We start from the raw sequence: 24,839 nt of genomic DNA on the forward strand, positions 1-24,839 counted from the left end.
CTTCTGCTCCCTTCCAGCAGATGTGTCATCTAGTCCACTCTCCACATTAGTACCTGTGGAGAGAACATGAAAACGGTTGCACACCTGTATCTGCATTGCTGGTACATGGATGCTCCTCTTTCTTCTTCTGGAGGTCACATGCTGCCAATTTTTTTCACTGTCCTTTTGTCCCCACTGTGCAGCCTGCTCTGATTCTTCAGAATGTTGTGCCCGCAAAAGCATATCCTGACATCTGTCCAGGAAATCTTCATTTTCTCTTATGCAGTGCAGGGTTGATACTTATTTCTCCAGTCCTTGATCCTTCTTTTCCAATATGGAGACCAGCTTGCACTTTGTACAGACAAAGTTGCTTCTGTCCTGTGGGAGAAAGACAAATGTAGCACTGTCACGGAGTGTGGGGGAGACAAGGCCCTGCACCCCTGGTTTCCTGCGATTCACCAGCCAGTAAACCAGAAGGTTTATTTAGACAACAGGAACACAGTCCAAGACAGGTCTTGCAGGTACAGACACCAGGACCCCCTCTGTCAGGTCCATCTTGGGGGGCTCCAGGGAGGCCAGAGCCCTGTCTGGGCTCCCCTCCATTTCCCAAGCCAGCTTCAAACTGACTACCCCTCAGTCCCTCCTCCTCTGCTTTTTTCCTTTCCCGGGCCAGGAGGTCACCTGATTCCTTTGTTCTCCAACACCTTTAGCTATCTCCTTGCAGGGGAGAAGGGACCCGGCCATTAGTTGCCAGGAGACAGAGTGCCGGCCATTTATGCACACTGGCCCTTTGCTCTGCTACAATCTCACCCCCTAGAGACTTAAGAAATGCATGAGGGAAACTGAGGCACGCACACAGTATTCAGAGGAAACATTAAGAACCGTCCCAGTTCGTCACAGGTACATCCTGTGCAGGTCACAGCAGCTGATTGCTCACCATCCATATTACCTTCCTTCTAAGAGCTTCCTCAGCTGTTGCAATTACTACTCAGAGAAGCCTGTAAGATGAAATCCTCAGTGGGCTCTCCCCAGGCAAAGGCTGCCCGGGGGAGGGGGAAGGGCAGGGGGGCAAGTGGGGCAATTTGCCCCCTGCCCCACAGGGGTCCCCACAAGAATATAGTATTCTATAGTATTGCAACTTTTTTTTATGGTTCGCAACTAGCTGCCTTTTTATAACAATCAGGCCCAATCAAGGCCCACCTGGAACAAAGCACTCCCAATTCACACTTTTCAAACAATCAAGCACAGGGTCAAACTGACAAACTGTCCCCACAACACACACACATGCTCCCAACACAACCCCCCTAATGCAGCACTTAGCGTAGCTCCTCTCGGATAGATCCCAGGCAAACTCCCTCTATTAGTCTCTCCACTGTTTGCCACTCAGCTGGTTCACAACTGGCTGCCTTTTTAAAACAATCAGGCCCTCTCTCTCTCACACACACACATAGTCATCTAAATATACCTGTAGAGCCATCTTATCCACAAAGCTGGTGGGGTTGGATTTTGCATTTTGAAATCCTGAAAATAGTTTTCTGGGCACAAATACAAATATGTGCCAGGCACTTTGTTTTTGCTTTTACCTCAAAGTTGTGAGTGCTGTGTATAATTTTGCCAGATAAATTTCACCAGAAGTGTTCAAATCTTTATGGGTCTGAATTTCCACAAGTTCTTTACCGGGTCTCTTTTTGAAGCCCATCCCTTCCCTAGGTTCAGAGCTCCAGCCCAAGCCACAACTTCAAAACACATTCTACACAGTTAGTTTTAGAGTGTTAGCATGAGCCCCACTACTCACTGTCCCTGCCTGCAGGTATATGGGATCTTGGGGAGCAATTACCACACAGGTGGGGTGCAAAATAAACTTTATTAAGAAAATGCAAAAACAGGGAAAATTTAATAGTGAGGGGTATGGGGTTTGTTAAGGTAGGCAATTGGGGAGGGAGTTCTTTTAGTATAGTATAGGGGGTTTCAATAGTGGGGTACAATACAGTGGGGTACAATACAGTTGGTAACCAACTAACACTGAAGTATAAATGTAACAGGTAGCTAACAATTTCTAGGTAAAGGGTGTGTCACAGCAGCATATAACCAACTAACAGTTATGGGTAAAATGTGTTAAATAACCAACAACTCTAGGTAAAAATGTGTCACAGTGGTGTAAATATAAAATGTGAGGTGTGTGAGAGAGAAAAAGGGTAACCAATGGGGTTTTATGCTAGACTTCAGTAATACAATTGAGGTTTGGCAGCAGTAGGAGCGGGGTGAACACGTGGGGGAAGGGATTAAAAGAGAGAGAGAGAGAGAGAGAGAGGCAGTGGTAGAGGAATGAGGTTAGGGGATGGGGGAAGAGGAGCACGTGGTGGAGCAGAAACCAAAGATAGAGGCGCTACAGAGGGAGATTTAAACTCAGGGAGACACAGAGAGCAGACAGGCTGCAAGTTTAAACAGCAGAGAGACTGCAATGAGTGACTGGGGAGCTCGGGGGGGTGGGATTGGGGCAGTGGGAAGACAAATTCAAATAGTAAAAACCTTATCTATCCCCTAACTTAATCAAACTTATATAAAATGACAAGCAGCTACAGAATACAACCAGGCAATGATTTTCTAAACTTATCTTAACCAACAATTAGGCAACACAACAAATATCACAGAAACTTACAAGCTCTACAATCTTAACAAACTATGACTTATTAAATTAAAAAAAAAACAAGACCTATGGTGCACCTTATGCTATGGGGAGGTTACAGAGGGCAGAGTGGTATGTATCCAGGACCCAGCTCCCAAGGAAGCCAAGGGATGGTGGCTACAGCGGTGGATACAGCTGAAAGCAGAGAGCCCCAAGGCAAAGCCCACAGGAGCAGAGCTTAGCAGTGGCAAAGAGCCCTGTAGTTTAAGAGAGGTTTTAAGACACAGACCAAGGTTTAGCTTGAGTCTGTGTGCTGGGGAAACAGAGCCAGCAGCCAAAATAATAAAATAAAAGTATAGAAAGTTTTACAGAGGGATTCTTACCAGTCCCCAAGGCAGCAGCAAAGGCAGAAGCAGCAGCAACATCAGAAGAGGCAAGGAGGGTTCGGTACAGTCTCAATAATCAGGAGATCTCTCAGGTAGCAATTCGTTCTTCGTGGGGGGGGTTTCAAAAACGGGGGTACGCTCAAAAATAAAACGAGAGCGGAGAAAGGACCCCCCAGAACCCCTGGCTGATCAGACCAGGCAGCAATGCAGGAACCTTTCTGAAGTGTGTTTCAAAAATGTCTGGTTTTAAAGGCAAACTTGGGCAGTTTCCCACCAGTAATCCTGATAGGCTCCCTCTGTCACAGGGGAGGGGGCACAGGGGAAAAACTGAAGGTAAGCCTAGAGACATGCCTGGACATAGTCCTGTGCAATAGGTGACTCAAGAGCACATGAGACTATGACTCATGCCCAGGATCTTAAAACCACAATAGGCCTTGCAGCTCTGGACATTGCCTACCCTACACCAAGCCCAGGTTCAACGAGGTGATAACAGGACTAACCCTTTGAAAAGGGCAGTGGTCCCACTTAGCATGCAGCACAAGTGGCCATCCCTTTGAGAAGGGCAATGGCTCTTGTTAAACAACTTAAGGGGCCCTCCCTTTGAGAAGGGCAGTGGCCCTGGTAAACAACTTAACAGCCAGGGAAGGGCGGCCACAGGAGAACAGAAAACAAAATGGAGTCTGGGGAAACAAAATGGAATAGGGGAATAGCTGTAACGGACACTCATATTTGTCATCCTGGGCTGGGAGGCTGGCTTCCACAGGCTGTGTCGATATATACTCTAGTACCTGATATGTGTGCACAATCTGGTATTTAAAGGCCAGAATAGTAGAGCTAGTTAAAATGTTGAGTTCAAAACTTTTTTTTTTTAAATGAAGAGAGGCTTGGCTTTGAAAATTCTCACAGAAACATTGGGGTTTTTTTCCTCTCTAAATGTTCCAACTTTTTTAATGAAAAAAACATAACTAAAAAAAAATCTTTGGGATTTTTAAACTGAAATGTAGGGTTTTTGTTTTCTTGTGACACCCCTTTTTTCCTTCTTTCTGCCCGTTTTTTTCTTTTTTGCCACTAAAAAGGAGGAAGAAGAGGGGAGAGGGGAAAAAGGGGCTGGGGGAAGGCAGGGTAGGAAATATAAAACCATTTGTTTTTTAATTAGGGGGGTGAAAAACAGGATTTTTTTTAAGTTTTCAGACAAAAATGAAAATTTTACACATTTTTATTAAACATATTTTAAGTTTTTTAGCCTGATCTACCAAATAGCCAAAACTGTGCCTGCATTTTTTTTGTATCTGAAAATTTTGGGTTAACGTGGCCGGATTATGAACAATGGTGTTAATGTAAACTGCTTAAACTTAAATCTGACTAATCAGCAATTACATTTCTACAGGAGATACCATTAGTAATTAGTCAATTGAACATACAGTGAGTACCTTTTCAAAGCTATTGTCTAGCTCTTCATAAGCTTTCAGCTTTTTTGTTTAAATTTTCAGTTAATTTGTGGTTTGCACCTGATAAAATTGTGAAACTGCACCAGTGAATTATTAATTATTTTGAATTTTTATTTCAGTAAAAGCCACAGGCCCCAATCAAGATCAGAGCCTCATTGTGCTGGGTACTAACTATACAAACACAGACATACACAGCCCCTTCCCTGAAGAGTTTATTATTCCCTTCCACCTCTAGAATAGTAGAAATAATTTTAGGAAGAAAAAAAAAAGTCAGCTGCAATTAATATAGTCATTGTTCCTATGACAAAAACAAGTATTTGCACTTTTCTCTTCTTATTCTTTAGATGCACTGTAGATTAGAGTTGCTATAATGGATTGGGCCAGATGAGTGCTTATAGCTGCTATCAAGTTTAAAACCAGGATAAATGCAGTGTTCTGCTTCTCCCTGTTTTGAGGAGAACTTTTCATATGCTCAGAGCATAAAAGAAAGGCCAGATAAATATGTCTGGTATTGTCCTGCAAGGAAGTAGAGCTATGTCTTTATTGGTTTATGAAGTATATCATGAAGAATGAAGCTGGAAACACATAAAGTCAGTATGACAGAAGAAAAGGTGCATTGAAGCTAATGGTGTGGAGGAAGCCACATGGAAGATATCAGTGAAGCATAATAGGGGGTCTGAAGAAGTATAACAAAAATCGAAGATGCCTGGAAGTAGAATATATCAGCATCGAAGAGAACACTCAGTTCAGAAACCAGTCCAAAGCTGAACATTTTTAGTCAGAGGCTGAACTATGTAAACATATGTATAATGACTTCTAAGTTGCAATGAGTGGAATTATTTTGACAAATCGTCAATTCACCAAAAAATGCCATTTTGGGGCACTGAGACTATACACGAATATGGGTCAAATTTGGCAAATGGTTTCAGCTGAAAAATAAATTGATTTGTTTCCCCAAAAAGCCAAAAGTGGTTCGTTTTTACCATTTTGAAATGAAACATTCAACTTTTAATTTTGAAATATTTTGTTTTGAAATCTAGCTATATTTACTTTTTAAAAGAGTGAGAAACATGCTGAAAACAAAACAAAACAAAACAACCTTCCCCCAAAAAGCCAAAACAAAACTTTTTTTTGGTATGTGTTTTTTTAATTCAATTTTTTCAGTTTTTTGTTAGTTGAGAAAAACTGAAAAAAAATCAGTTTCAGTTTGAAATGAACCAGATTCTTTGCTGGATTTTTGGATCTGGTCCCAAAGCTGAAAAATCAATTCATTCAGCTCTCCTCCTAAGGTTGATACTAACTGCTGAACAAAAAATATTAGAATAAATGACCACATAAGTACTCACAGCAGCTGCTGTGTACTTAACTACATCTTATGCTCTTCCTTGACTGTGAGTCACTGTAGCTATGTGCTGGTACAAAAGCACCTAACTAACCCCTGCCCGGTCAGTTCCAATCAAGGGAAGCAGATTGGAGCTGACTGAAAAGGCCTGATGCCAGCCTGAGGATTGGCAACACCTGCTGGCCTGACAAGCCAGAAGGCAGGAGGCAGCAAGGGAGAAGTGAGTCAGGGAGGGAGCTGGAGACCTCCTAGCTGAAGGCTAACTCTGCCTGTAAAGCTTGTGTATAGTATAGCTGGACACTGGTGATGGGACAACCTTAAGTAAATAAAGACACGGGTGTTGCACACCCTGAAGCCTCTCTGAGCCTTATTGGGGAGAGCAGGCGGGCCCAGGAGAGGGATGGGTCGTGAACCCTGTTACAGTCACTTTAATCTGGAATCCTTAACTTCTCCAGAAATTAACAGAGGAGATGACAGAATAGAAAAGATTCAAACGTATAGCGTAGCTCACTGTGCAGTATCCCTTTTGTGCGGCAGGGCCCATGCTGGGTAATGGTTTTGTCCCAGGTGTGAAAGTACTACCAAATAAACCATGGTGATAGTCATCCCACCATCTCAATTAATATTTCCAGTTGGTTACATTTCTGCATTTGTTCCTATATATGCTTGACGTAACAAAACTTGTTTTAAAATCATACAGATAATACTCCTGGAGAAATTCTATGCCAAAAAAATAAAAATTCAGTGCACAATATTTCAAAATTCTGCATAATTTAATTGTCAAAATAATACAATATAATCATCTCAGTTTCAATTATTTTGGTAATTTATTTCAAAATACCTGTCAGCAAGTGTGTCTGTAGTAGTACAGACCACAAAAAAGATTCAGGAAATGATTTTTGACAAATAGATTCCTTACTAAGGATATTAATACAGAACTTTGAGTAATAATTCATTTAAACTACAATAAAGAAACTTATTTCCCGCACCTCTCAGAAACATTGCAAAGGCTTGGGGGAGTTATTGGTAACAGAGGAGCTGAGGGAGAGGGAAGTAATTCCTGAAAAGGAGACTGGGAGTGAACCTGGAGGGTTGTTGGGTATAAGTGGCAAAAGTATGGAACAGGCTTTTGGTGGGGGGGGGAGGAGGATTGTTAGGAGTTGGGGAGCCTCCTCCATGCAGACCCTGGCTAACCCCTAACCATTCCCATTCAGTCAGGCACATCTGCCCTTGTTTCTGTGTATCCCTGAACCCCCACTCAGCCACCCCTCCTCCCCTGTCCCCATGTGTCCCTGCACCCCCCACTCAGCCCATCCCTTTGTGTCCTTGCACCCCCACTCAGTCACGACTTTCCCCCCATCCCCATGTGGCCCTGCACCCCACTCCCATTCAACCCTTGGCTCAATGCTGTCAACAAACTACCTCCTGTGCCCTACCCCAGTCTGTCCTCCCCACTAGCCCTTTTGAACACAAGTCTGTGTGGCCCCCTAGCAACCCTATGCCCCACTCTGTCTGTCCCCCCCACATCCCATGCCTCACCTGATCCTGTGGTCAGGGTGCTGTGAAGATGGCCACCACTGCCCCACTGTCTCCACAACTGGCTGCTTTGGCCCTGAGCTGGCTGCCCTCACTTCTGGCACCACAGCAGCCCCTGGTGGGTGATAGGTGTATTTTCTGCAGGGGACATGAATTCTGTGTGTGCTTAGTGGCGCAGAAATCCCCCAGGAGTAATATAAGGATTTTCATTGCTTACCTAAGAAGATATCTGATGCAGGCTTGCCTGTGCTTTCCATGAAATACAATCATTAAATTCTTTTTAAAAAAACCAAAGATTTATTAACTGAATTTCTGATATTTTTAAAAGTAACTTTCAGTTATTGAAACTTTAACTGAATGTTTGTCTTCCTCTACTGCTGATTTAGTACTAATGTGGAGACACATAGAAGTGTGTTAATGTGAAAATGGATTCAACTGATATCTCATAATGCACTGAAATTCCATTATTATTAGTCTAGTAGAGAGCTACAGTTCCTTTCATTTTAGCCTAACAACATTGGGTACCCAATTTAGAAGTCATATTATCCTATTTATATGGATCATGTTGTGATTAGGAAAATAGATTGTGTTAAAAACATGCTATTTCCTTTCTCCTGTGCTTTGTCAGCCCTCTCTATTTAAACTATAAGCTCTTTGGGGTAGAGACTGTCTTACTGTGTTTTGTACAGCATCTAGCACAATGGGCCTCTAATCTTGGTTTGGGCCTCTTGGCGCTTCTGTAAGATAAATAAATCCTGTAAATCTCATGAATTGTGAGAATCTATAGGTACACAGCATCTGATGTTAAGCCATTTGAAGCCAGTGAAATGATTCCCACTGACATCAGTGAGCTTTGGATCAGATGCATATTGCCTAGAATCCTTTAGGAGGAGTGATTGTAACACAGGGGTCGGCAACCTCTGGCACGTGGCTCGCCGTCCCAGGCCAATGGGGGTGGCGGGAAGCACTGAGGAACGTACTGGCCGCGGCTTCCTGACGCCCCCATTGGCCTGGGACAGTGAACCGCGGCCAGTGTGAACCGCGGTCCACTGAACCTGCCGAAGTGGCAGGTAAACAAACTGGCCGACCTGCCAGGATGCTTACCCTGGCGAGCTGCATGCCAGAGGTTGCTGACCCCTGTTGTAACACAATGTAACACATATGCTCTGTACCAAGAAAGTCAAGGGCTAATAAAAAAAAAGTTGATACAGGATTCAGGTGAAAAAGAATTAAAGGATAGGAATATCATCAATGCCAGTCAATATGGCTTTATGGAAAATAGTCTGAACAAACCTCATTTCATTGTTTGATGTGCTTACAAGTTTGGTTGTTAAAGGTAACTATGTAGATGTAACATACTTAGACTTTTATTAGGCATTTGATGTAGCAACACATGACATTTTAATTAAAAAGCTAGCACTATACAATATCAATATGAGAACATGTAAAAGTATTAAGAACTGGCTAACTGATAAATCTCAAAAAGTAGTTGTCATTGAAGAATCATCATCGAATGGGGTATTTCTAGTGGGGAGTCGACATGCATCAATAGACTCAACACTATTCAACATCATCAATAATCTGGAAGTAAATATAAAATTACTACTGATAAAATCTGCAGATGACACAAAGATTGATAGAGTAGTAAAAAAAAATTATGACAACCAGGCAGTCATTTGGAGCAATTATGATCTCTGGGCAAGCAGAGCCCAGGCAACCAAAATGCATTTTAATACAGCCAAATGTAAAATTACACATTTAAGAACAAGGAATGCAGGCCATATCGTTGGAATGGATGTCTGTCTCCTGGAAAACAGTGACTCTGAAAAGGTTTTAGGATTCAAAGTGGACAACTTAGGAATCACTATCAGTGCAATGCTGGGTCAAAAAGGGCTCATGCAAACAAGTGAGCAGGAGCAGAGAGATGATTTTATCTCTGTATACAGCATTATTGAGACTGATAATAGCATCAGAACTGAATTTTTAAAAATTGGAGAGGGTACCGAAACGAGTCACAACAATGATTTGAGGGCTGGAGAAAATGCCTTACTGTGAAAGATAATGTGCTCCACAATTTTAGCTTATCAAAAAGAAGATTGAAAGGTGACTTGACTACAATGTATAACCTTCACAGGGAGAAATACTGAGAACTAGGGGGCTCTTTAATCTATCAGAGAAAGGCATAATAGGAAATCATGGCCGGAAGCTGAAATTCAAATTAGAAATAAGGCACACATTTTTACCTGGGAGGGTGATTAACCACTGGAACAAACTACCAAAAAAGTGATGGATTCTCCCTCTGCTGCAGTCTTCAGACCAAGACTGGATGCCTTTCTGGAAAACAGACTTTAGTCAGACATCAGTTGTTGGACTCAATGCAGGGGTAATTGGCTGGGTTAGATCTTTGATATGCAGAAACCCCAGAAAGTCAGACTGGAGGATCTGATGGTCCCTTCTGATTTTAGTCTCTATGAATTCATGCATTTGTACTACAGTCTTCTTTGACATCTGTTAGTAGCATGTTGCCCCTTTTCTGTTTATTCTTAAGAAGTGGCTAAGAAGTTCTCTTAGATAGACTTCTTACCACATTCAGCAGGTAATGCCTCATATTTAGAGGTGACTTAGCCAAGCTTAGGCTAAACGCAGAGCAGCTAATTTTGAAATGTACTAGGGAGAGGCATGATTTTGTTAGCAGCAGTTTCACTGTAGTCATTGCTATTTTACATCTTTTGACTGTCTGTTGACTGAATAATAGCTCCAGTATTTTATTGGTTGAGTAAAGAAAGCTTCAGCTGCAAAGCAGGAAGAGAGCACAGATTTTTCAAACAGCCTATGAAAAATGCTAGTATGAGAATAAAACCGTTTAAACAGTTTGGGTTAAATCCTAGGAAATTAGCATGCATGCATATGTACAGGCAATCATGCGCAGAGTTAGATGCACACAGTATAGCATATAAAATCTGATACAAACATGTGCAACATGCTGTTCTCTGCCAGAATTTGAGGAGCATGAGTGAAGATACAATTATTAAATTGCATTTGTTATTTTCATGGAAAAATTATGTAGGTAGTTTTCTTATGCCTGGGTGTGCCGAGATAAGTGAAAGCGCTGACTTTTTTACATTTAAAATATGTACGAGCTGAAGAAAGAAAGCTTTGTTATTGCTTTGAGGCATTAAGATGCCTGTAGAGCTTACTGGAAGAAGGAAGGTGAGAGAAGGTTCAGAAAGCAATATCCAATACGAGGAAATTGACACATAGTACAATGTACTGACAAGTGTTTCTGTACTACTAGGATCAGACCCTCTCAAGTGAATATCACAAGCTCTACTCAAGCTACTGCTAAAGGATATTTTCTTTTAGCTGAAGTGGCAAGGCCCAGGCATTTAGAACAGAATAACCTGAGATCTGTCACCACTAATGATTTTGATGTAATGGGTGGTGGCAGTGGTATAGTACCCTGGCCTGCTGTGGTGCCTAGAATTACCATAGGAGCGGAGAAGCAATCAATTTGGGGGGCACTTTAGGTAAACAAAGGAATATTTGAAAAAATGCAACACACTGGAGTCATGCTTTACTTGTAATGGCACAAATGCAACAAACATATATTGTATTATGCATAATATTAAAGCAAAACGATGTATGCACTGAATTTTGAAAATATAGCCCTTTACTTAAAATAACACTGCCACCCTTGTAATACCAGTCAAGGCACAAGCCATGGACCGAAATGGCCGTGATGCTGCTTTATTATAGAGGGGGTCCTTTCAGGTTGATGTTGAGTTACCTTGTTCAGAAAACTTGCACTGCAGTTGCCCAGGATATGCTTACTGTGAGTATTAATATAACTTATTTCTCATTGCTGTCAATCCAGCATTTTTAACCGTAATATAATTAATATCTTTAAAATATTTCATATGAAAAAGAAAGTACAAAAAAAATACTGTCGCAAGCATTTTTATTCCTGGTTTATTTTACTTGAGTCTCCAATTTTTTAATACTCTCTCAAAAACCTGAAAAGACTAATCTTGCCTTTACTGCTCACCAAAAAATAATATATAAAAAAAACCCCTTCATATTTCCAGTACAGCTTGAAATTAACGTGACTTTTGGTATACTTTGTTTGCACATCAATCTAATGGATGACAGCCCAGCTCTGGAAGTAAGATTTGGTATTTCCTTTAATGCTTAGCACTTACAGGGGCTTGATGTTTTCAGAATGTTGTAAAATTAATAATCCTCACAACTGCCCCATAGGTATTAAAGTATTATCATTTTCGTTTTACCAGTGGCAGAACAGAGACACTAAGAACCTGATCCCATATCCGCTGAAGTCAGTTTAAAGACTCGTACTGCGTTCAATGGGCTTTGGAACAGAAGCTTCTAGTGTCTGGAATCAAGGCCACACAGCAAGCCAGCAGCAGAACCAGGGAAAGAGTCCCTCACTTCAGCACTAAGCTCAGGCCACTAGACTAAGCTATAAAGTTCTAGCAGTGCAGCATAAATTTTCATATAGCTCCTCCAAACACCACCAATTAATGTAAACATCTTATATGTAAACTAAATATATTATAGATGGGACAGGTAGCACCATCTATTATTAAGACTGGCCCACTCTTCCAATTGTAAAATACCCGTTATAAAAATCATGTACACATTTCAGTTGCTTAGAACTTTGCCAAATATATCGAAAGCAGGGCTTTCCCTGCTACCTTCCAAAAGTTCCAGCGTAGCTTCATTGCCAAGTGTGAGCAGGTCGACACTGACCCTGAAAATAAGGCTTGTCAGAATTTTCCAAAATGATGGTGTCTTGGCAACAGGTTTCTCTGAAACACCAATTTTAATGTAGACATTTTATTGCAAAAATAATTCATAGCAAAATACAGTACATAATGAACAGCAAAGAGCAAAATGGCTGAGCTTTTGTGAGATTTTTATTTACCCGTGTAACCTGTGCTTTTTATTTCCCAGACCTGCAGTAGGAACTGCCAGTCATACAACTGACAGTGAATATTTTCTCATTAGTATTGTTCTAGCCACACTTGCTGCTACCGAACTTATGTGCTGTGCACTGCATTGCATAGAGACAGAAACTGCTGTTACCACTTCAGTTTGACATTTATTAGATACTTTGGCCTGCTCCAATTACTATAGCTGCTATCCAGTTAAAATGCCCAGTAATGTTTCTCTTCTTTGCCAAGTAACATGTAATCTAAAATTCTCCACATTTAGTTGTCAGACACTATAATGCTGGGACCTATAGAAAGCTCTAGGAATAACAGGTAGATAAAAGTTAGTCATCCACCTAGAACAGTATTCATATTTATTCCTGTTTAGTCTCACCAAGAACCTTGCAAACATGACATTAGGTTTCTTGCCCAAAGTAATCTCTTTTTCCAATATCTTTCCTTTTGGTGGATGTCAATATTTCAAAAGCTCATTAGCAGTTTTAGCAAAATGCTGCAACTATCAGAAGATGTCCCTGATATTATTGTGTAACCAGAAGTGAAGCAGCATCTAGCTAAACACAGTGGTAAACATGTGCACGTTTTTCAAGTCTAGATCTGTTTTGCTTTTTAAATTGAAGCTGATCATCTGGCATAAAATGCTTTACTTACATGTGTGTTTTAATGTGCGTTTTAATGATCAAGACCTTACTCCAGATGTAAGTTACAGATGTAAGAATTGTGGATGTGGACATAAACTCCTCCAGAAAGGTTTACATTTTCAATGGGTCCATTCTGAAGCATGTGAGCCAGTGACTCAGAAACTGTGAGAAAAGATGCTTGTTGATATTTCAGAATTTAGTTACTTTTGAAATCAATTTATTATTCACCTGTTGGCAAAGAGAGTTATGCGCTGAGTCTTAGTTCCGATGGCATTAAGACCACATACATATCATCAGGTCCTGCACTGAAAGGAATACTGCACCTTTGCTCCAAAATATATGTTCTGCTTCATCAGTTGCCTCTCTAGATTCACTCTGGATGTCTCTGTGGATATGAATCTTACAAGTTCAAGAGCATTTTTGCCGACCGATTGTTACAGTCTGCAGTCTCAACCTTCCACAATGGTTCACATGTGCCTGAGACTCTTTGGCTACTTGCACACAGCTGGTTCAGTTTGCCATCTTGCGCCTTTGCCCTCTTTAAATGTGGCTCAAGCCAGTTTACTGTCCAACCCTTCACTCGTTTGACAGGTTGGTCCACTTCCCTCCATTGATCCTGGACTTCTTGAAAGCCCTACATCAGAATGGCCTATTCAGCAAAATGGAAGCAGTTTTCAATGTGGTTGTTGGTCAGTGGAGTTCAGCCGGCACTATTCTTGCTGCATCTTCAGTTGTCGGGCCTTGAAGGTTCATCTCAGCATTTCATTCACCCATTCATGAAAGACTGGTATTTTCCAGTGTCACGGTAGCTAGATTCTTAAAAGGAATTCTTTGTCTCCATCCGCTGGAGTGGGAAACAGTTCCTTTGTGGGCCCTTAGCACAATCTTAGAGGCTCTGATGGGCCCTCTGTTCAAGCCTCTGACATCTTGTCCCTTGCCTTTGTTGTGTCAAAAATGTACATTCCTGGTGGCAATAACATCCGCAAGGAGAGCATGTGATCTGCAGACTTTGATGGCAGACCCTCCTTATATACAGTTCTCCAAAGACAAAGTGACCTTACAGCCACACTCCAATTTTTTGTTTAAAGTGGTCTCAGATTCATGGGAACCAGGCAGTGTATTTACCTGTGTTCTTTCCTAAGCTGCATTTATCTCAGAGGAGCAGTGCCTTCACATGTTAGACATCAGACGATGTCTAGCCTTCTACCCAGACAGGATTAAACCCTTTAGTGCTTCGCCTCGCCTGTTTGTGTCATGTGCAGACCCTGTGAAGGGGCAAGCGGTCTCCTCACAGATGATCTCTAAATGGGTAACATCATGTATCAAGACTGCACATGAAATAGGTTCATCTATACTCCCCTCAGTGGGAGCAAGCCCCTTCTACCAGAGTGCAAGCTACATCAGTGGCATTCTTAAGTGACATCTCAATATTGGACATTTGCAGGGCTGCCACATGGTCATCAATACATATGTTTATGAATCATTATGGCATTACCATGACATCCAGTGCAGATGCAAACTTTGTGAAGGCAGTCCTGCAGTCCTTGTTTAAATAGACTCTGAGTCCCACCCGCTATGGGTACTGCTTGTGAGTCACCTAAGTGGAATTCATGGCTGCATCTACTTGAAGGAGAAGAAATAGCTACTTACTGTAACTAGTTCTATGAGATGTGATGGAGCTGTGTATTCCATGGCCCTACCCTCCATGCTCTCTGCATCAGAGTCAAGTCGCTGAGTGATTGGTGGGAAAGAACTGAAGGGGGATTGAGACAGCTCCGTCTCAGATAGCCAGGGGAAAGGGTGTGTCCACGAGACACGAGCGCTACCTCCTGTAGGTAGTGCTAGGAAAAATTCTCCAGGTCTGGTTGGGCGTGCACCTAGTAGAATAGACATCTGCCTCATATCTCGAAGAACCACAGTTACAGTAAGTAACCGTTTCTAATTGTTGCATTAAAAAGCATTTCATTTTACTTTTTATCCTACACAAGTCATTTCATCCTTGATTTTTTTTTTTAAACTAGAATCTTTTCAGCTGCAGAGCACACTGGAAGAAGATACATTTATGATCGTCTCTCTCTCTCCCTCTCCAGTAGAGACATTGCTTGGGGAGAGGAACATGTGTAAAACCGTAGGTGGTGAAACAAAGCTACATCTAAATAAAAGGATGGGTTTATATGTATATATATGTATGTTAGGTTTTCAAATTGAAACCATCTATATTGGATTTTTACCATTCTTCAAATGCATTTTCAAAGTTCCATATAAAACAAAATTATCGAGTTTTATTTTTTAAATGTGGTTAGCAAGATTGTTCTACTCTAGAGACATCTGAGCTAGAGCATAAAGATGCTTAGAGGGAGAATCACCTGCAGAGTATAGCGGGAGCAGTTTTAATATAAATACTACGAACTGCATCCAAATATTGATGTTATTGGCCCAGATCCTTGATTGCACCAGAAGAGCACATGGTGTAGATCACGAAGGAGTGCAAAGATGGCTTTAAGTTTTTCCTCTGATCCTGGGATCAGCGAGCTCTAAGACAGTCTCAAGGGAAACTTAGATCTGCCTGAATGCTGAATTCCAGTGGATGAGATTACCTCTTGTCAAACCTTTAGTCCCAGATTTGGACCTTAGCGTCCAAAATATGGGGGTTAGCATGAAAACCTCCAAGCTTAGTTACCAGCTTGGACCTGGTACTTGCTGCCACCACCCAAAAAATTAGAGTGTTTTGAGGCACTCTGGTCCCCCTGAAAAACCTTCCCTGGGGACCCCAAGACCCAAATCCCTTGAGTCTCACAACAAAGGGAAATAATCCTTTTTCCCTTCCCCCCTCCAGGTGCTCCTGGAGAGATACACCGACACAAGCTATGTGAATCCAAACAGAGTGACTCCCCCTCTCCGTTCCCAGTCCTGGAAACAAAAGCACTTTCCTCTTCACCCAGAGGGAATGCAAAATCAGGCTAGCAAATCCAACACACACAGATCTCCCCCTGATTTCTTCCTCCCAGCAATTCCCTGGTGAGTACAGACTCAATTTCCCTGAAATTTCCCAGAAAAGAAAACTCCAACAGGTCTTAAAAGAAAGCTTTATATAAAAAGAAAGAAAAAATACATACAAATGGTCTCTCTGTATTAAGGTGACAAAATACAGGGTCGATTGCTTAAAAGAATATTGAATAAACAGCCTTATTCAAAAAGAATACAAATCAAAGCACTCCAGCACTTATATTCATGCAAATACCAAAGAAAAGAAACCATATAACTTACTATCTGATCTCTTTGTCCTTACACTTAGAAACAGAAGATTAGAAAGCAAAAACTACTTCTCCAAAGCTCAGAGAAAGCAGGCAGACAGACAACAAAGACTCAGACACAAACTTCCCTCCACCCAGAGTTGAAAAAATCCGGTTTCCTGATTGGTCCTCTGGTCAGGTGCTTCAGGTGAAAGAGACATAAACCCTTAGCTATCTGTTTATGACACCTCTGTATTACTTGGAAATCCCTTTACCCAAGGAGAATCCTCAAATGGTCAGATCAATTAACAGGCTAAATCTCCTTTACTCCAGAGGTTATGAGACAGAGCAGCCACAGTGAATCAGCCCTGTTATCTTATGGCAAAAGTAAATTGTGGATCATCATCATCTTTATAACTTGGCACAGAAACTTGGCATTCAGAGTATTAATAGCCCCAAAGTGGATGTACACTGTTCGAGCAGTGAAAAGCAAGTGTTGTACACCATGTCTTTGTACACCATCAGCAGCTAGGGCTACTGTGATAAATGAAGGGGGGGAGGATAGCTCCCTTTTATGGACACCCAGCCAGCCAGTAGCTATAAAATCCCTCTTAGTAGCTGTTTTCTAATTGCTCTACCTGTAAAGGGTTAAAAAGTCTCACTGCTATGCATAGGTAAAAGGAAGTGAGTGATCACCTGGCCAAAAAAGCCAATGGGAAGGCTAGAACTTTTTAAAATTGAAAAAAAAAAAGATGCCCCCCTTTTGTCTGTCTGTCTCTTGTTCTCCCAGGGAGAGGCAGACAGGGCAACAGCTATGCTGTAAGAGGCTTGGGCCAGGAAAGAAAAAATCATGAATATCATATCTAGAAATTACTCATTTAAACCCCCAGATATGTAAGTAAATCAGGAAATGTCTGGGAAGATGCGTTATGGCTTGTGGATTCCTTTGTGGTAACCCCAAGTGCTTTTGTTTTGCGTGTAACCTTTAAACTGGACCTCAGGAAAGCGATTGTTGGTGCTTCATTCTTACAGTTGCTCTTTTAAAATCTAGCCTGAGTTCCCAGATGAATTTTCTTTCTTTTTTTTATTAATAAAATTTACCTTCTTTAAGAACAGGATTGGATTTTTGTGTTTTAAGAAGTATGTGCACATGTTGTTTAATTATCTGGCAGCAACAGCTGATTTCCTTTTTTTTTCTTTCTGAACTCTTTCCCGGAGGGGGGATGAAAGGGCTTGAGGGTAGACCACAAGAAGGAATTCCCAAGTGCGCCTTCCTGTGTTCTCAAAGGGGTTCTGCACTTGGGTGGTGGCAACATATACCAATCCAAGGTCAGAGAAAAGCTGTAACCTTGGGAGTTTAATACAAGCCTGGAGTGGCCAGTATTAATTTTTAGATTCCTTGAAGGCCCCACCTTCTGCACTCGAAGTGCCAGAGTGGGGAATTAGCCTTGACAGTTACACATCATCTCCAAGTACAGGGAATTGTTTTTAAATGTGTTTATTTTATGAAGAGTTTAAAGAGATGAATCATAACAGTGGTGAGTTTGTAGAAAATGATTTTATATCCTTAGACTGCGTGGACTAAAGCTTTGAACTTTTAACTGTATTAGTCTAATAGGCTGGTGAATAGGCCAGAATGTTAGTAAAGGGGAGGCCATCATATACAATACATTTTACTATGAAAAAATCCTTTGGGTTAAAAATCTAACTCCCACAAATGTGCTTAGTGGGACAACAATACCCATCTTTATAGGAATATAATATTTTTCTGCGCTAGTTGTGTAATATCCTGTCTGCCTATGCTCTGGGTGTCCCTAAACCTTCAACTACCTGAAGCTGAGACTGGATAACATTCAATAATTGCCCTGTTCTGTTCATTTCGTCTGAAGTGTCTGACACTGGCCACTGTCAAAAAACGGTATAATTGGTCTAGATAGACCATTGGTCTGACCCATTATGGCCATTCTTATGTTCTTATTGTCTGCTTCATGATGTTGCACCAATATGTCACCCTTATAACAAAGCAAACGTTAATAGGAATTAGAGAAGGAAAAGATCAGTTGGGCCACCTTCTCTTGCCTTGCTGAATTTTTTTTCCAATATACTTCCTAATGATTTCTCTAATATAGTTCTAAATTATGCCCATGCTGTTATTTCCAGCAGTGCCCTGGAGAGTGATTCTGTAGTCCAATTGGCCTCATTGTTAGGAAAACTAATGCTGACTCTCAAGGAAAATATCCTCTTCTCAGTTTCATCCCATTACTTCTACCTGTACTATGTTGGACAACCGAGAACAGTTTTTATCCTCCTGAATGTTTATGTGATTTTAAAAATGTGTTAATATATTGCACATTAAAAATACACATTTATGGTTATAAAAATCTAAAGACAACTGAAGTCCATGCAAAGACTCCAGTTAACTTCAAGAGACCTTGGATTAAGCCCTTAGAAAATAAGATTTTTCAAATATTCCTAACTACAGTCCCCTTTCTGATAAAGAAATGCATTCTGTGGTCACAGTGAAATCAGAAAGCGACACACGTCTGCGTAAGCATAAGAACTTTAAAATTATTAGCAGCATTTGACTTGAGATGATGATAGTGGTGACTTACTATGTATAAATGGATGTATTAAAAATAAATAACCCAGTAAATTAATCATTTGTTTCAAATGAGTTTTTACCATATTTACCTCAAGTAAAGTTCCAATGATCTTGTCTAGCATTACTATAGGTAAATGTTAATAAGCATCTCCTCTGAGTTCAAAACAAATAGTGTTACCACATTAATATGAATTACTACAAATTGGCTTTTGACTGGAACACCATAGCCTATGTCATTATATAAACTATTGCTCTAGATTTGTTTCCAGCCCATGAGGATGATAAAATCTCCTGTTAGCAGTCTGAGTGCTCCTGAGATACTGAAAGTCATTTGGAGTAGATTTCTCAATATGCTGTGGCTGTTTAGTTTCCATTAATTAAAGTAAAGGGTGCTTCTTAAAGTGTTTGCAGAAAATACACGACAAAAGCAACTTGCATTAAAATATTTTAACTGTGAGACTATTTTGTTTTCACTTCAGCTGCAATTTAAGGGGAAGTGATGTGATATATCCTTATAGCTTATAGTTTTATGATCTGACACATTCTTGTTATTTATAAACTCTTTCTGCTGGGACCTGATTTGCATAATTTCTTTTGTAAACTATTGCCATGGAATTTTCTCCTTGTATTTGCATTTCCATTAAAGTGATGAAATTGCTCAGAAAGCATTTGGGTAACTACCGTAGATCTTCCATTCATGTAGTTCCAAATACAGGCATTTATGTAGCTGCATGCTGTATAGTTGTTATTATTAACATATTTTCTTAGTACAATGGTAGATGATTGCATTAGAATGAGTACATTAATAGTACTTCATAGTCTAACCTATTGGCCTTGCGTTTGTTTTATTTATTTATATTTCTTGATGTGTCAGCCTTCAGCAAATGCAAATATATATCTCTGTTTGTAGCTAATGGGTTTCTTCTGAGTGCCATGTGCCACCTCATTATAGAGAAGATAAAGATAGAGACAAAGCACAGATGATCATACCTGCCCAAGTTTCTACTAACATTTAGTTTCTAATGCTGTGTTTTCCTATTCCTGTGACACTGAATCAGTTTTCCTTGTGTAACCCCCAAGGAGATTACCTAGATTCCTGGGGCTTTGTCTGCTGGCAGCTCAGGGATGAGGCACACTGTCCCTGGTAGGGAGGGGGAGCCACAGCAAACTCAGAGTCTTCCTGGCAACCAATAGGGAGTGAGATGCCCCTCCCAGGGCGTTCAGGAAAGGTCAAAAGAACAGGAGTACTTGTGGCACCTTAGAGACTAACGTCAGAAGCCATTTTTGAGTCAGTCTCAAGCCAGCCAGGGGAGGGGCAGGACTGGCTGTGTGGGGAGCTGGTGAGTCCCAGGCCTGCATGCAGGGTTCCCCCTGAGAATTGGCCTCTAGGGACCTGCAAGCAAGATCCTCCGCTGGGCTTTTCCCTCTCTGCCAATGATTCCCAGTTTGTAGAGTTTTGCTGGGAAACTCCCCCAGCCAGGCTGAGTTAGCCCTCCAGCTCCCTAGTTGAGATCAGTCTCCACATGGTCAGCTCTGTTCTGCCCGCTAGTTCAGGGCTGCCTCCTGCTGCTGTGTGTGTCTAGACGCTGGACTAGGAGACTGCAGTTTGGATTTTAGTACAGTTGTGTAATCTGCACCTTGAGCAGATTTGTGGGGAGGGGAAATCCTGGGACCGAAGCAGTCTGATTCCTGCTTGAAGAGGATCCCTGACAGCAGAGATCAGCCCCTCTGCAGTGACTGAGGAGTCTAGAGGCATCTCTGAACCTGAGGATCGTTAATGGAGTTTGTGAGTGCACCATCTTTTAGTTAGTTGGGAAATTTGTTTTGGGGACCCCCTACTCCCTGAACTGTGTCCTCAAGCCAGGGAGTAAGGGTTTGGGGACTTTATAACCTGCTACATATTAAACCTGTGGAGGGATTTACCACCCTTCTCCCACTTGTGAGTCCTTTGGGCTGTACTGAACCCAGTCAGCCACACTGCTAAACCACTGCGGAGAAGAATTTTGTGGTCATAGGTCATCAAGGGCCCTAACAAAGTAGGTGTACCAATGGGACACTGATCTTACATTTGCTACATCAAGTCACGTAACTGGGGAAAGTCACAAGTATTAGCAGCGTGGGTACCGGTGACCTTCACAACAGTGTTTTACCCTGTTATGTTATACTTGTCTCCTGTTTAATTATAATTATTGTGTTGAATATATTGTATGTGTTTGTGTTATTTCTCGGAAGTCTCCAACTATCTGGGGGGTATAGTGGAGGTTACCCTGTGGTTAGAATTTTCCTCCCAAGCTGCCCTGGTGACCCTGCTAGGAAGGAGAGAGGGGGGTGGAGCATTGCCAAATAAATTCATAGGAAAAAAGAAACACCCTGCTGAGTGGGTGGCGGGATCTAGAAGAACCTAGACCTGTCCATCAAAACCTGTAAGCGGATTGGCATTAAAGAAGGTAAACAGTTGGAGAGGGGGCGCTACATTTGAAGCAGTAATTCCTGTCCGTTACTGACGTTTCTAGAGAGAGCAGAGGAGTGGCCCCAGCAGAAGGAGATTTTTAATGACCTGTTTTCCCCCCCATGTGCTTTATGTTTGTTTCATTCTGTCAAAAGTAGGAGGACACATCTGAAGAAAAACTGTGATAGAATGAAACATCCAAGCCTCTTGGTGGCAATGCCTATGGGAATCAGTAGGTTGGTGCATGCTGGTAGATATATCACCAAGATGATAAAACAAAGTAACATGTTTGTTTACTGTGAGGAAAAAAATCATAAGGAAGCAGTGGGCTCTTCTTTGATGGGCAGCTGCAGTGCAGACTGAAAGGAACAAAAAAACCAATTACAGTATTGTATGCAACAAGACATTTTTAAGTAATAATCAGCTTGTATTCATTTCTATGCACCTGCAAATGAAATAAGAGTAACAGTGAAAGAAGCAAATGTGTGCTAATGAAACTGTAGGGCATTGTCTGAGCACTTCCATGATTTGATGGTGTTGCAAATGCAAAGGCGGTGACCATGCAGGGATGGATGGGAGAAAACTCTGCAATCACCAGGTGGTAGGATATTAAGTATATCAAAAATCATTTGCTCAGCATTTAAAGAACCGCCAACTTACACACAAGGATAGTCTTCCAGTGCAATTCACAATCTTGCATGAATATCACACACTGTACATTGCCTGAATCAAGTTTGAACCTTTACCCATCAGTGAGGAATGCATGAAACTGTTTATAGTGTAAAAGTTTGCCAAGAAAAAGGTAGGGGATGCTATTTTTCTAGCTATTTCAGTGTACAAAATAACATTGAACTAAGCCACAAATAAAATATAAGACAAGACGTGGTGTAATGTTTAACAGTTGGGAGAGCCAACCAGAAGAAATGACAAAGATTATAGCAGTTTCCTTGATCCCTCAGTCTTAATCAGGTTTGCAACCTGGGTTCTTGTTAGATTGTCAGCTGCTTCTGGATATCCATGTAGCAGCGGTTGCTAAAGATCTGTTGATAGCCATCTTTTGTGGGGGTACTTAACTGGCCTTGGTTATCCATATGTTTGTCACCTAAAGGCCAGAAACAAACCAGCAGAAACTGAATGAGACAGGGTTACTAAACGTGCCCTTTATTGTACAGAGAGTGAATTATGGTTCCACAGGTACATCAGTGTTAGGAGATGAAAGGTGTCACTTAATAGCTGTGTGCTGCTTCAGCTGCTGGTTCTCAGCACTCGGTTGCAATTTATCATTCATTTTACAACCCAGCACCGTACCAAGGTGTGACAGTTTTTCTTCTGGAGTTTTTTGGGAACCAACTGTAATAATGACAGACCCAACAATACGTTCCAGACGGTAATTTCTGCTCTTCATCCTCGCTCCTTATTGCCCATTTACACCAATGCATCCAGTTTTTCATGCTGTATGATGCATCAGATCATGGGTGTGCAGCTGTATCTGAAATTTTTAACCGCACAGATGTTCAGTTCTTTATTCGTTTTCATCATCAAATAAGTAACATTGTGTCTATACTGTAGAGACACTCTCATCTTAAAAATCACATTTGGGACTGAATGTGAAAATGTGTACTATGGTAGTCAACAGTAATGGCTAAGGTTGTTATAATTAAAAAGCTATTGGGGGAAGGGAGAAGAAAATGTTTCCTTCGAGTTTGTTTATTTATGCATTTCACAGCACAATTGGCCATTGTATAGTCAGTTAGTTAATTTCTGACTTGCTGAAAAGATCCATATAAACAAACAGGAAAATCCTTATGAAAAATAATTAATGAATTGTAATAAATCAAAACATACTATTTAAGGAGTGCTCTATCTGGAAGTGGATTTAAAAAAAAAAAAAGTCAGTTTCAAAAAGTTCAAGTTCGTGTTCCTTTTAATCTATAAAAACTAAAATACTAAACTAGTTCACTGATACTAAACTATTTTGACATTACATTTTGATGTGCTTTTATATGCAGGGATCATAAGCTCTATTTTGGACACATTATTGCTGGAAATGCACAATTTCTAAATGCATGCAGAGTGGGAGAGATGGAGATGGAGAGGCATACTTCTTCTCCAGCAATTCAAATACTTTCTCCTTACATATAGTTTAGTCATGTAGTACTATACATAGATGACATTGGTGTAGTCTTTAGAAGAAAAGAGCTTTTTTCCCCCCTGTTATACAAACATGTTTTTCCTGGTTTTGGCACATGCCAATGCCTTACTGGTTATGTCCAAAGATTCCAGTGTAAAAACGATGTACTTTGAGTTAAAAGTTCAGCATCCTACACTTCTGCCATGAATACACTACTGTTGCAGAACATCCGCTCATGGGCTTGATGCTACACCTCTTACTCAGATGGGTAATGTTTATGTGAATTGGTTTGGGTGGGACTGCTCATGTGTAGCAAAGACTATTCCTCTGAAGAATTGTAGGATTGGGCCCTAAGAACATGAATACGCTGTTTAAGTGCAGAGCCTCTGGTTACTATTCCTTGGGCCACAAGTCAAACACAAAATGTCTTTGAATGGCTTTGAAATAGGCATGTATCTGAATGCAGCATTTGGCTCAAAATATCTTTAATAAAGTAAGGAACAATTCAGATTTCTAACTTTATATTTGCTTGATCTGACATTAAAAATTTTGAAAATATATTTGCTGCTGCTGTTGTTTTTTTCATTAAGATGTTCCAGATACCACATTTGTATTGAAATGCTGCTAATTTCCCTGAACATGATTATCTAATGATCATTTTATATGGTTATTTTTCAGGTGTTCGAATGAAACCAGATTCAAAAGAGAAGAATTATTTTGGGCATACAATTTCTGCCCTACTCCATACTCTTGGACAACACTTCTGGGCCTTATTTTATACTTGGTTTTCTTCGCACCTGGTAAACAAATACTTGTTTTAGCACATAGCTTTCAGTCAATAGCAAACATTTGAAGTTCTTAATGGTCAGATCATTTGAAGCTTCTCTTACCGTTCAAGCTGATTGTTATTCTAAAATTGATCATTTTTTAAATTCTCAGGAATGGGACCTATGCCCTGGACAGTAAATTCTGAAATCCATCCACTTTGGGCTAGAAGTACAGGAAATGCGTGTTCATCTGGCGTAAACTGGATTTTCAATGTTCTGGTGTCACTGACATTTTTGCATACAGCAGAATACCTTACATACTATGGTAAGATGTTGTTTGTGTCTTAATCTGCAGTATTAACATTTATATTGTCTTACATGCCATGTAGATTTACTACAGTTTAGATGCTATACTAGCTGTTTTGTGGTATTCCATTTTAGCTGCAAAGCTCTTGATTAACACTAGTTTAGTAACTGCATCTGATAAAGTGGGTATTCACCTGTGAAAGCTCATGCTCCAATACATTTGTTAGTCTATAAGGTGCCACAAAACTCTTTGCCACTTTTACTAGTTTAGTAAGTTTCATTCTTTAAGAAAGGAATGTAGACAAATAATTTAAAATGAGGAAAATAAAGGAAACCTTCTGTTTGGTGTAATACTGTGGCACTCATTTAAAAGGGTAGCATTTGCCATCTTTTATCACATAGTAGTATCTGAAATTCTCCTTCATG

The 24,839-nt window shown here is 40.8% G+C and overlaps 1 protein-coding gene across 1 annotated transcript in view; it reads left to right on the forward strand.

The window, feature by feature from the left end:
• Window positions 1–24,839, forward strand: part of SLC2A13 (solute carrier family 2 member 13) — a 366,744-nt gene that overhangs the window by 334,123 nt on the left and 7,782 nt on the right. The window contains exons 8-9 of the mRNA XM_050936208.1: window positions 24,019–24,140; window positions 24,280–24,432. Coding sequence (XP_050792165.1) covers window positions 24,019–24,140; window positions 24,280–24,432 — 275 coding nt within the window. The remainder of the gene's footprint in view (window positions 1–24,018; window positions 24,141–24,279; window positions 24,433–24,839) is intronic.

This window comes from Gopherus flavomarginatus, chromosome 1 (genome assembly GCF_025201925.1).
Source record: "Gopherus flavomarginatus isolate rGopFla2 chromosome 1, rGopFla2.mat.asm, whole genome shotgun sequence".
NCBI classification, from domain to species: domain Eukaryota; kingdom Metazoa; phylum Chordata; order Testudines; family Testudinidae; genus Gopherus; species Gopherus flavomarginatus.